This window comes from Gymnoscopelus braueri, assembly GCF_963280865.1.
Source record: "Gymnoscopelus braueri genome assembly, chromosome: 17".
NCBI lineage: Eukaryota > Metazoa > Chordata > Actinopteri > Myctophiformes > Myctophidae > Gymnoscopelus > Gymnoscopelus braueri.
In genome coordinates, this window is record NC_137617.1 from 17304648 (window position 1) to 17317845 (window position 13198).

Genomic DNA, 13198 nt, shown 5'->3' on the forward strand with positions numbered 1-13198 from the left:
ATTAGCGACACATCAAAGATAACACTTAAAATGTCCGGATCTCTCTTAAGTCAAAAAAACTGCCTCGGTGCAGGGGGGCGTGTTTATTGGAAGCAAGTCACACCAGCGGAGCTCGTTTTGGACACGCACGGACAGGCCGTGTGTGTTTGAAGTAGAGTGGTGTGGAGCCAGGAGTCGACGGATCCACGGCGGAGACGGGGACCCACGGCGGAGTCGGCCAACCCGGCGATCAGCTGCAAGGTGCCGTTGGAGGTGAGGATCGCTGCCACGCCACCCGGAGCTACAGGGCGCTTACCGGGGACATCAGTACTTCAGTAGCCCAGCAGAGATCGGGACTGGACCGGTGACGCACGGACAGGCAGTGCGTGTGTTTGGTGTATGTGCGGTATGGCGCAGCGCCGCCGACACAAAAAATGGCCATATATAAATGTGTGCACAATAAACTAACCTAAACCCGATAGACCCCTTAACAGACGACGTCACACTGATAAGAACCAGTATGCGTGCAACCAGTATGCGCGCAATGAAACCCTTCTATCAGGTGTTGCTAGGACGCGCCTCATTAGCCAACACACAAGAGGGGCACCCCAAAACAACAGGTTGGGAATTGATTGATTGCATGAAACAATCACCTGTGCGTCCAGTCACGATGTTAGTAAACAAATAATTGGTCTAGAGTGTTTGTTCAGAAACGGGAGTCTCCATGTCTCTCCAGCTCTTTACCAAATAAATGCATTTTCAGTTCGGGATACCAATCTTATCCAATCAGGAGAGAGAACTCACACAGGATACACATTAAACAAGTGGAATTGGAAGTGATGAAACTTAAACTGGAACACTATAACATTGAAGCTGATGAATGGGCACTCTCTCTTGATTGGCTGAAATTGGCAACCCACCTGCAGTGAAATTTAAGAGAACATGAGGCACAATTATGTTTTCTCATTCCTTTATTGATATTGTGACATTCCATTCAAACCAAGCAAATTAAAGCCAAAATCTAACATCTGAACTTGAAACCATTCATTATCAGGGGCGAAGGAGGGGACATGTCTGACATGTTCCTCCAATAAAATATATAGAAATAAATTATATAATTTAAAATATATATTTACAAGAAAGTGTGTCCTGATCATCAACAACTGCCAAGTTGTAATGAGATCTGCTCCCCTGCTGATAATACATACTAGGCCCGATCCGAGGTTGGTCCAGACAGCACTGGCCTATAGTCACTCTGCACACACGTCATGCGAAGTCCGGCCCCTCTGGCCTCTCCTCTCGCTCCTCCCCTCTCCTCTCTCTCCTCCCTCCCCGCTTTGCTTTGCGGCCCTAACCTCTAGTCCCAACCTCCCAACCGTGGTCATGTGATAAGGAGGTCAGACTTCCTGTATCTGGTTGCTATGGCAACCTGCCAGATCAGGCTGAGGGTCTGATAGGCAAATCGCAAAATCAATCAAGCCGAGAGTCTGATCACTGATCGAGGTGGGGTGAGGAGCCTAAAACATAGCCAGAGCTCTGATCAACAGTCTGTGGCGGGTCTTGGAGGCATGTGGAGTGATCCTGTGCTTGAGAATCCCGCATGAACTTTCGGAGCTTTTGTCTAGTAAGATAGTAAGATGAACTAGAAAGTACTGTTCCTGAAGAAACAGTGTGGGATCGCTAAGAATGTTGAGCTGGTACTGAGTATTGATAGTGTTAGTAGTGTTATAGTAGGGTCATAATACAATGACGTCACTAGAATGGCATTACCATTCACTAGAATTGCATTATGACGTCACTAAATGGCACTTCTCCATTGAAATGACCCAAAAAACGGGGGGAATAATAATAATAATAAATAGTGAAGATAACATTAGTGTGATCGCTAAAGCGATCCCACAACCCCACAATGATTACATATAAATCATTATATTAAGTAATGATTTATATGCACATGCCATCAGCGTTTCCCATTACTGTCATAGACTGTGGCAGTCCACCATTCTCACCTCAGACCACCCTAGAAGGTCTAGGTCCACCCATCACCTCAGACCACCCTAGAGGGTTCAGGTCCACCCATCACAGGGAAACAGTGATGTCATAATGATCGTAACACATTAATTATCACACATTATAAAAGATTACTACATAATAAATGACTTATGGTCAATTATAAAATAATAAAACCTTTTTCACAAACATGGCTGACTGACTTCCATTCAGATGGATATTAATATTAATGTTATGAAGAACTCTTATTGTGTGATCATTTATTTAATGTTTCAATATAAACTGAAATATTATGTTTGTGTTTTTTTTTAAACTATACGTTTTATCCCTCGATTTTGTAACCCTTTTTTCTTCACCCGGTGCCAATTTGCTAAGTGATCCTGGGCACTACACTCCCCCCACCAGCCTAGGGAGGCCAGGGCCGAGCTCATGCCTCCTTCAATGCATGAGAGCCAACTGACCATCTTGTCACCTGACAGGGGGGAGTTTCCCTGGTAGGACGTAGCGCGTGGAAGGAACACATTATTCCAACCAGTTCCCTTCCCCTCCATCAGGCGCCCCGGCTGACCAGGGGGAGGCAGTATAGTGACCAGGATTACTACATGTTTTTGTGAGGGTATTAACTACCCTAGGAGACATGGGGAGAACATGCAAACTCCACACAGAGTAGGTCCTTTCGACAACCCCACCTAGGGTATGGGCGCTGATGACGCGGAGGAGAAGACACGCCCCCAGCGCCAGCAGCGTCCCCGGCGGGAATCGAACCCAGGACCTTCTAGCTGTGAGGCGACAGCGCTACCGACTGCAGGCGCCACCGTGCCCCTGTATGTTTGTGTTTTCTGACGACAGAAACTATACAAAGTAATCTGATGAACCGCCCACACTAATTGGGACTCCCTCTTCCTTTGGTGTGGCGCCCAGGTGGCGCCTAAACCCTGACCTTTAACCTCATACACAAAATGTCTATAAACATAAACATTAAAAATAAATATTAAAAAAAAATGAAAGAAGTTATGGCAAAATCACGGCCCCCTCACACATTAGTAGGACACTCTAATGCGTGAGGGGCCGTGATTTTTCCATTACTTTTTTCATTTATTTTTAATATATTTTTTAAATGTTTATTTTATTTGAAAGTGGAGTATCCCTTTAACCCTAAACCCTGACCTTTAACCTCAGAAACTATGTCTATAAACCTAACCTTAACCCTAACCTAAAAACCACGTCGACCTGGGCGCACACTAATTATTGTTAGCTTTGGCTAGCAAATTAGCGTTTTTACACATTTGTGAAAAATGTTGATGATGTCATCATTGTGCTGCTGTGAGTATTTAAAGCTGAATGGACACACAATTTTCCTCCTCTCTCCACCAGAGGGCAGCGATGACTCTCTGCTTCTCTGAAAACACACCCAGGTGTTCTGTGAAAAGACAATAAACCAATAAGAATCAGAATTTATTTATTATTATTATAACATGTGAACATGTTAACACTTCAGAATAACCTTCCCTTATAATAGTAAATTAATCATTCCCAAATGATTAGTTAATGTGCTATTTATAACTTGTTAAATGTTTGTTAATGGTTAATGATTTAATTATTTAAAACTATGCTAGAAATAGTTAATAGATCATGAACAAGTTATTAGTAAACTAATTAAAAACCTAACCTCCAAGCACCCTCCCTGCATCTACAGTAAACATCAAACTCAGTCCATTCAATAAACATTTGACCAATACTTTGTCAATAGTGTATCTTAGTAGGAAGGGCAGCTCAGTTGGTAGAACACTCTCCTTTGGACCACAAGGTTCTGTCTTTGATCCTGCTTGTGATGGAATGATCAGTGTTTTTAATGAACTGAATCATTGGTACAGTTCACTGAAATGTTGTATTCAATGTACTGAATCATTGGTACAGTTCACTGAAATGTTGTGTTCAACTGATTGGTTCAGAGTTTGGCTGCATTGTGTCGTCTCTTCACTGAACTGAATCACAGGCACTTCATTTCCTGACTGAATCCAAGGAATGTATTTTAAAAGGAAGACGTCATTTTCTCTATCCTGCAATTCCAGCCGGCAGATTGGTCTCACTGGGTGGCAGACTCACACCGGAAGTCGGTGAAATAACATTGGAGTCTATGAGAGCCGACTGGACAGCTTATGAACAAACACTCTGAACGATTGAGACCTTTATAAAATACTCTGCTCAAGAAAATAAAAGAAGACTTATCACACTTTTTTCTGTTGTTTTCTGCTGTGTTGCTTTTCGATGTGTAAACTGTATCATTTTATAGAGGTATCTAAAGAGCACAAAGTATGTTTCTGAACGGCCAAAGTCCTGTCTGGCAACCAAATCTCACAATACCTCAGAGACAGAAACAATACCTGCCGCTGTTTAGATGCCTCAATAAAATGATGTACTGTCTCAATCGTTCAGATATAATGTTTGTTCATGAGCTGGGAACGATGTACAAAAAAGAATTGCACCCACTTTTTTACCTTGTAAACCTGTGATGTGACAATAAAACTGATTCTGATTCTGATTCTGTCCAGCCGGCTCCATTCACTGCAATGTATTTCTAGAACTTCCGGTGCGAGGTTTGTGCCGCATCCCCGACGTCCAGCACGTCTCTTCCTTTCAAAAGCTTCCTTGACTGAATTACCTGAACGTCCTCTCAGGCTTTATTTTCGTAAAGTTAAGTTAAAGGAGAATACCGGACAAATTAAGTGTTGTCTTTGATGTCTCGTTACTCACCTATCGACGTGAAAAGTGGCGTTCTTTTTTTCCATAGATTCCCCTGTCGTCATTTTTTAAACCCCCTCCGTTGTCATAATGGGAGCGCGTGGGTTAGGGAGATTCGTCTATTATAACCAATGCAAAGTAGTAGGCCACCGTTAATGGCGAACGATTTAACACTGGATGCTTGTTTCTTTCCAGAACCTGGCAACTCGTGTTGCCAGGTTCTGGAAACAAGCAACCAGTGTTGCTTGTTGTCGTTCGCCATTAACGTTGTCGTTCGCCATTAACGGTGGCCTAGCAGGAAATTTCAGCGCATGTTTGACTATCATGAGACTCCACAATGACTAGCAGTAGAGAAAAAAACAACTTTGCATTGGTTATAATAGACGAATCTCCCTAACCCACGCGCTCCCATTATGACAACGGAGGGGGTTTAAAAAATGACGACAGGGGAATCTATGGAAAAAAAGAACGCCACTTTTCACGTCGATAGGTGAGTAACGAGACATCAAAGACAACACTTAATTTGTCCGGTATTCTCCTTTAAGGCTAAGTTTAGTGAAAAGAAAGAGGAAGTGAACCTGGGTGTGTGGGAGGAGTCTAAAGATTCTCATCGGTTGCCGGCACCAGAATACGACCTGATAGAAGAAGAAGAGAGACAGTTAAAACACACAAATAAATCCTATGTACTGTATTGTGTGTATATCTCCATAAAATGCATAAATGTACACACAACACAATAACACAACAACATTAGGGTTGTAATTAAACATGTTAATTAAACATGCTAATCACCTCGTTTCTTCCACTGGAAGTAAATGAATCCAGACAGGAACAAGACCAGACCCAGAACCAGACCTGATGCTCCCATGGCCACCTTGTTCTTCACTGACTCTGACATAGAGTCATCTGACAATACAAATATCATATATCATATATCATATCATATATTATTACAGTAGATTAAAACACCTTGTTCTTCACAGACTCTGACATGGAGTCATCTGACAATAAGCTACAACAACCAAACACAATAAACAACTAGAAAAAGGGCTCCTCGGAGCACAGGTCTCCGCCAGGTCAGGTACGTTATTGTGGCCTCCTGGTGGCGTTATAAAAGGAAAATATCTGTTAAGGGTGCCATTTATTCTTAGACCTTTCAATCGGACACTGCATTCATGATTTGAGGCATTTTGTTCCATAAATATGTTTTGCTAAATTAGACCTGCTGGTGGCGCTATAACAGGCCAATGTGAAAAGGGTGCCATTTCTTCCTCAGCCTAGTGGGAATGTGCGTGTGAAATTTCACGGAAATCCTGTGTTCATGATTTGAGGCATTTTGTTCAAAAAGGACCAATCCTGCAAACTTTGGAGGCCAACCTTAGCCAATGAGGATGGAATATGAAAAATTGGACAGATCCGTGTTGATCACATGACTATAGAGAGACTGTGTACTGATTTGCATGACGTTTGCATAAAATCTGTAGGAGTAATATAAAATATATATTTTGCACAAATCAGCCTCCTGGTGGCGCTATAACAGGCCTATGTAACAGGCCCACCTTTATAGCCTTTGGTATGACATGCCCAGGGATTGAACCCCAACCCTCCAATCTTAGGGCAGACACTCTAACCACTAGACCATTACCATTGATATTAATGCAGCATTGATATAAGGCCACTTCCATCTCTCAGGACTGTTCTCATACTTTACAGTCACTTTCAGCCCCTTCACTCCAGCAGCTTCTAAACCTGAGGTAGAAATTCTATATATTCTATAAATTCTCTAAATGTCTTTGTATCTGCAGCCATTAGTAAACTAAAATGATGTACCTCATCTAGACAAGACACTTAAGCTCTAAGTAGGTAAGGCTCCTGTCATGACCTGAATGAATGGTTACTTTTTAGGATGTTTTAATGTATTTGTATTGATTTTTATTTTTGGTGTCTGTATTATTGTGTTTTGTCTTTAATTGGATTGCTGTGTTTCCTTTCTGCAAAACAAATGTACCTTCAAGTACAAAAAGAGAATAATCCTTGAACCCTTAAAACAGAGTGTAGTGTAACACATTACAGTAGATTACACTAGATTACAGTAACTGACCCCAGTCCATCTTGATAGGCGCGGTCAGGCTGGGATGTTCCACCATGCATGTGATCTTCTCTCCTGATCTGTAATACACACACGCACACACGCACACACACACACACACACGCACGCACACACACACACACACACACACACACACACACACACACACACACACACACACACAGTAGTAGTAGCCGATCTACACGCTGAAACGCGCTGCGATTCGACACATTGATCCGTTGATCTTTGTTAACATTTTGTTTGACTATTTTTGTGTAGGAGTATGAATGCCCCGCTGGGCTCTCCTCCGCTCTAATGTTTATTGTGTATTCTACTATTCCCTCCCCATTGCAGAAAAAATAGGAGGCAGAAGAAACTTAGTAACGAGATACGCACGTTATAGCATATTCCTGTGTGTGTATTGTATTGTAGCACGCTCGCTCGAGTCGCGGGTCTCTGTGTGCGTTCGTCATGCGTGCACGACGGCAAGCTTGCTGCGTGGTTGTGTGTGTGTGTGTGTGTGTGTGTGTGTGTGTGTGGGTGTGTGGGTGCGTGCGTGCGTGCGTGTGTAGCAATTAATGGGCCATTTTCAGCGAGTGAGTAACACTTGTTTTATTTTTAAATAATATATGTATACTGTAGGTATCTTATTAGGTGTGTATTTCTATATATAGGTGTCTGTTAGGTGTGTATTTCTATGTATAGGTGTCGTGTCTGTTAGGCGTGTACCTGGGTGTGTACTCCAGGTAGGAGTGGTACTGGTAGTACCAGTCTCCATCAGACAGCTCATCGGTAGAGGAGAGACCAGAGGTCAAAGGTTCTTGACCTCTCCACCAGGTCACCAGGATCACTTTAGGATAGAAGTCGTAGCTGCTGCACCTCAGCATGTGAGTGTGTTCACCACGACGAGGGGGAGTCTCTGACTTCAGTCTCACTTTGGGCTCCACTCCTAAAAAAGATGATTATTATTATTATTATTAGTAGTAGTAGTAGTAGTATTATATACCAGTCATAGGAAAATGTCATTATCATTAATAATTGTATATCATCCAAACGAGATCCAAATGATCCAGAAAGCTGCAACACACTTGGTCTTCAAACAGCCAAAATGTTCACGTTTCTCGGCTCTCCCCCGTTCTCCTCTCCCTCCATTGGCTCCCAGTTGCTGCCCTCACAGAGTACAAAACTCTAATGTTGGCCTACAAAGCAACCAAAGGTATGACACCCCCATATCTTCAAACCTGATCCAACCCTACAACCCCTCCCGTTCACTCAGATCAGCTAACACAGGGAAGCTGTCTGAACCTTCTCTAAAACACCCTGGACAACGCTCCACACGTCCTAGACTCTTCTCCCTTCTCTAAAACACCCTGGACAACGCTCCACACATCCTAGACTCTTCTCCCTTGTTCTAAAACACCCTGGACAACGCCCCACACGTCCTAGACTCTTCTCCCTTCTGGCTCCCAAACTGTGGAACAAATTCCCCATTGCAGACTCACTCCCAATCTTCCGACGTAATCTGAAGACTCTCCTCTTCAGACTCCACCTCAGCCTGTAGCACTAGACATAGCCTTGATGACCTTGCAGGCTTATGCAAAGGTTGAAAAGGTCATTTAGATAGCATGTTATGTAGACAGATGCCAGGTCATTTGTAGACCTGGCATCCCATAGTTTGGATAGTTTTAATGTACAGATGATTTTTTTGTTTGATATTATACTGTTTAGACTGATGATAGGTTATTGGTTTACCTATGATCCTAGATTACTATTTCTATGCATTTGATGTATTACCTTGTGTTTTCCTTGCTTACTGTAAATCACTCTGGATTAAGAGTGTCTGATAGATAGATAGATAGATAGATAGATAGATAGATAGATAGATTTTTAGCGGTGCCAGCCGCTCTACATTTGACCGTGTGTGTTTGCGTGTCCGTCCGTCCGTCCGAGCACGGCATAAGCAGCTGCAGCACAAACAGGACACAGTGCAACACAATTTGACACATTTTCAGCCATCAGAGCAATGTCATCAGCATATAAAAGAATACTCAAATTAATATTTTCAATTGATAGACCCAAATTGGCCTCCTTGATTTCCAGAGCTAAATCATTTACATAAAGAGCAAACAGAGTGGGTGAGAGCACATCCCCTTGCTTCACACCAAATGGCGTGGGAAACCAGCCGGTTCTGAGGTCGTTTAACTGCAGGCAAGCGACTGGGGATTTGTATAAAGCTTTGATGGCATTATACAATGTACCGTTGATACCCGAGCAGAGTAACTTGTATTCCAACAAGTCTCTATTGATCCAATCAAAAGCTTTTTTTAAATCAACAAAACAAACATCTGATAAATGCATACATTGTCATTGCAAATGTCAGTGTTTGACCACCAGATGACACCAGAGAACAACATTTCTTATAGAGTACTGTAGATTCTAGTCTAGTTCTCTACAACGTAGAATGCATTTATATAATATAATTTTAACATATTAAATAACACAGTTACACAGTGCTTTATATAAACAACAATAAACCAAGCTATATCATGTTATGAAAATAGTTTGAATGAACTAGAGTAGAAACTGTAAAATATTACTAAAGTGATTAAAAACATACAAAACAAACTAGTAAAGACAATAATTAAAATATAAAATCAGGTGGTGAAATGAAGTAAATGTTTTAGCCTACATGGTTCTTTTTTAAAGTTCATTTAAAAACGTTAATCCTGGTATCTCTATTTTAGGCAGGTCATTATATGTAGGTGAAAACACTCAGAAATAGATCTATATGTTTCATTTATACTCGGAGTACGATGGTGACACCACATGTTGTGAGCTTGTAGATCTGCTATTTCCACTGTGTGACAGCGTGTTAGGATACAGTATAAATCAGGCTTAAAGGGATAGTTCACCCCCAAAAAATATTTGTTTCTATGGATTAGTCACCCTATGGGGACTTGAATTCATGGATATTGTTTTGTTTTTGTCTCATTCCTAAGACAATAATTTGATGACAAGCGGACCGGTAGGCAGCGGTTCCGGTAGGAGATACAAAGGAGACTCTTTGTGTCTCCTACCGGAACCGCTGCCGGTCATCGAATTATTGGTTTAAAAATTCGACAAAAAAAAATAAAAAAATCCATGAATTCAAGTCTCCATGGGGTGACTAACCCATAGAAAAAAAGTCATTTTGGGGGTGAACTATCCCTTTAAGTGTTTAAGAGGATCTGAAATGTTTCTCAGCAGATTAAGTAATGTTTTATAATCATTATCAGATCAATATTAACACCATTAATCATCTCTGAATAGAATCATTTATTATGATGTCATGTTATAGTTTATGAGGTGATGAGTGTTGAGTGCTGCTCTGAGATCAGCTCACCTCTCTTGTTCAGAACAGCAGGGTAGTAGTTCTCAATGTTGTATTTGCAGAGTCTCTCTCGTTCTCCTCTCATGTTAGCCAGTAGTCTAAGATCTTTATTGAAGCGCTCTGCCTCCTTCACACCATACTCAGTGTTTCCAACCCACTGATCTACTCTACTGTCCCACCTGGTGATCTCATCCCCATCGAAATTATCTGTCTGTATGAACTGTATGTCCTTCAGCTCACTGGAGTTAAACACACAGCGGACAGCCATATAGTACATATATCCATCTGGAAATAGACAATTAAAAATGTCATTAATATGTTCAGTTTTATTATCATCTGTATAATATCAACACTAGGCTAACTGTAATCTGACTCCACCAGATGGGGACGGTATTGAGTTCACAAAACAAATGTGTGTGTGTGAAGCAAGCTTCTTCCAGCTGGTGGAGTCAGGTTAGGCTAACTGCCCCCTATTGGCCAAATATGTCACTACATAATGTCTAAAATAGGTTCAGGAATGTGAAATCTGGCATTAAAATGTTTTGAATGTATATTGAATATCTTAAATACAATGAGATTGAGCTACCAGTTAAGTTTTGTTTCTCTATGTGTCCAGTTGTCTCTCTGTCTCTCTGTCTGTCTGTCTGTCTGTCTGTCTGTCTGTCTGTCTGACCCCATCATGTATTTCCAGGATAACAGAGATAACACTCACATAAAGGTTGTTATTTTGAGAGAGAAATGCCTCACAATATGAATATATTTTGATATGTTTTATTTTGATGGTAACTGTTGTATAATCATATTATCTATTATATTATATAGAAAATATTTCACCATAAAAACCATAAATGCTTAATATACATTTTTAAACATTTTCATTCATGTTAAATACATTCAACCATTTAGTTAACTGCCAGAGTTTATTCATAATGTACTCACCCCTGTGCCAGCGAATTACGTTTTATAACCCTTTTCAACCGGTCACAGAATTGTTTCTCTTTTGTTGATCGTTTGTCTGGCTGTGTTTATAAACACACACGACAAATAGAGAAGCACTCAAAGAGTTAAGTTTTCTCTCTACGTCTGCATTCTCTCGCTCCCCCCCTCCCAATCAGACTGCAAACGTCATATCCGGGTCGCTGACGACGTATTTCCGCCCCTCTTCCGCTAGGCGGAAATAGCTTAGCTTAGCTTTGATCGTGTTTCAGATCGTTGGTATACACAACGACGATAACTGTTCGTCATCTAGACTAAAGAAAATAGAACCGGAGCTCTCCGTTCGTTTTTTATACCGTGTGAAATAACGTGTTTTGCCCTATTTTAGCCTAAAATTTGAATTTTTCAAGCCAAAACCGGAAACCGGAAACGGAAGTCGCTGATTTTTCTTCCGGGTGAGTGGAAAGCTAAACTGATCTTGGAATGTAAATAAAACAGCGCGATCGTCTATTAAACCACAATTAATCAATAGATCGCATTAATGCGATCTTGGCGGACAAGTGCGCTATTTACTAGAACGCATTTATGCGCGATTGGCAGGAAATGAGTTAATAACTATTGTGTTAATAGTATTCATGTACCTTTCACTGGTGGTTTCTTTAAGGCAGTGCGAAGGGTGTCCAGCTCGGTTTTGCATTGGCCCTGATCACTCAAAGCTCCTTCATAAGCTCCTGGGGTGGTGATATGATCTACAAACGGAGGCTGAGGCTCCACCGCCTTCCCTTTGTTGAAGTCTACGTACACCGTCACTTCACCATCCAGTGCATGCATGTACTCTTTATATGAGTCTGTGTCTGAACAGCCAAGGACTCCAATCATCTCATGGAACACTGGAAATAAAACAAAGATGACATTAAATTCAACAACAAACTTCTTCACAGTGACAATAACACATAATTATCATGTTAAACAATCATGTTTGGTTCTTATATGAAGTGAAAGGTTGGATATTAAAAGTAGCTTCCTGTCAAACGTTTTATTCATACTGAAACGGATTCAAATGTTTTAATGTATTTATTTATCTTTATTATGAAGGTAATTAATACGGAATGATTTATTTCATGATGTCACAACAACAGTTCCTAACATCTGTTTAAATGTTTATGTATTTGGACCAACATTCAAGATCCAATACTGTATATACAGGTAGTAAAAGGAGTGTGTGTGTGTGTGTGTGTGTGTGTGTGTGTGTGTGTGTGTGTGTGTGTGTGTGTGTGTGTGTGTGTGTGTGTGTGTAATTTGTTTGTATTGTGCATTGTTCATATTTTGTTTTATATAATAACAGTAGATATAAATGTATATATTATATAATAACCTAAATATAATGTACTTACTTCCTGGGATTGCTTTGACATGAAGTACAGAAGAGAGGATGAGGAGGGTGGCTGTAATCTTCATCATCACTGATCAAAACTGAACTGAATTTAATAGATGAGAATAAACAGATGAGAATAAACAGATCAGAATAAACAGATGTTTACTGAAAGAGAAGTTCTGGAGTCTGAAAGAGAATGAAGGAGGACTCGTTCTGTAGTTTAGAATAATCAGCCAATCAGATTAAAGATATGATGTTACATCATCTGTTTCCAGCAAGACGACAGTCTGGATTATTGCACATAACAGTATATAGCTGCTGCTTATGCACCTTATGAACCTTATGTACATACCGTACCTTATGTCTCCTCATGTATATACTGTACTTTATGTCTCCTTATGTACATTAGGTACCTTATGCACCTTATGTCTAACATCATGCACATACTGTAGGTCAGTTTTAACAGATACATTCAGTGTAAAAGTGTAGAAATGTAAAATGAATATGATGTGTTTGTTACATACAGAGTAAAACAGTAATCAGTATTATTAATATAATATTATTATTAATATGATGTGTTTGTTACATACAGAGTGAAACAGTAATCAGTATTATTAATATAATAATATTATTATTAATATGATGTGTTTGTTACATACAGAGTACAACAGTAATCAGTATTATTAATATAATAATT

The 13198-nt window shown here is 40.5% G+C and overlaps 1 protein-coding gene across 1 annotated transcript; it reads right to left on the reverse strand.

Annotated features, from left to right (window-relative positions):
• Nucleotides 1–942: 942 nt before the first annotated feature.
• Nucleotides 943–12768, reverse strand: LOC308104208 (H-2 class II histocompatibility antigen, E-S beta chain-like). The gene is made up of 9 exons (XM_080454562.1): nt 12668–12768; nt 12521–12604; nt 11768–12016; nt 10203–10475; nt 7550–7769; nt 6833–6900; nt 5524–5637; nt 5310–5366; nt 943–3409 (listed from the first exon to the last, which is right to left on the reverse strand). The coding sequence occupies exons 2-8, from the start codon at nt 12585–12587 to the stop codon at nt 5329–5331; spliced, it is 1029 nt and encodes a 342-aa protein (XP_080310688.1). The 5' UTR covers nt 12588–12604; nt 12668–12768; the 3' UTR covers nt 943–3409; nt 5310–5328.
• Between the last annotated feature and the right edge of the window lie 430 nt (nt 12769–13198).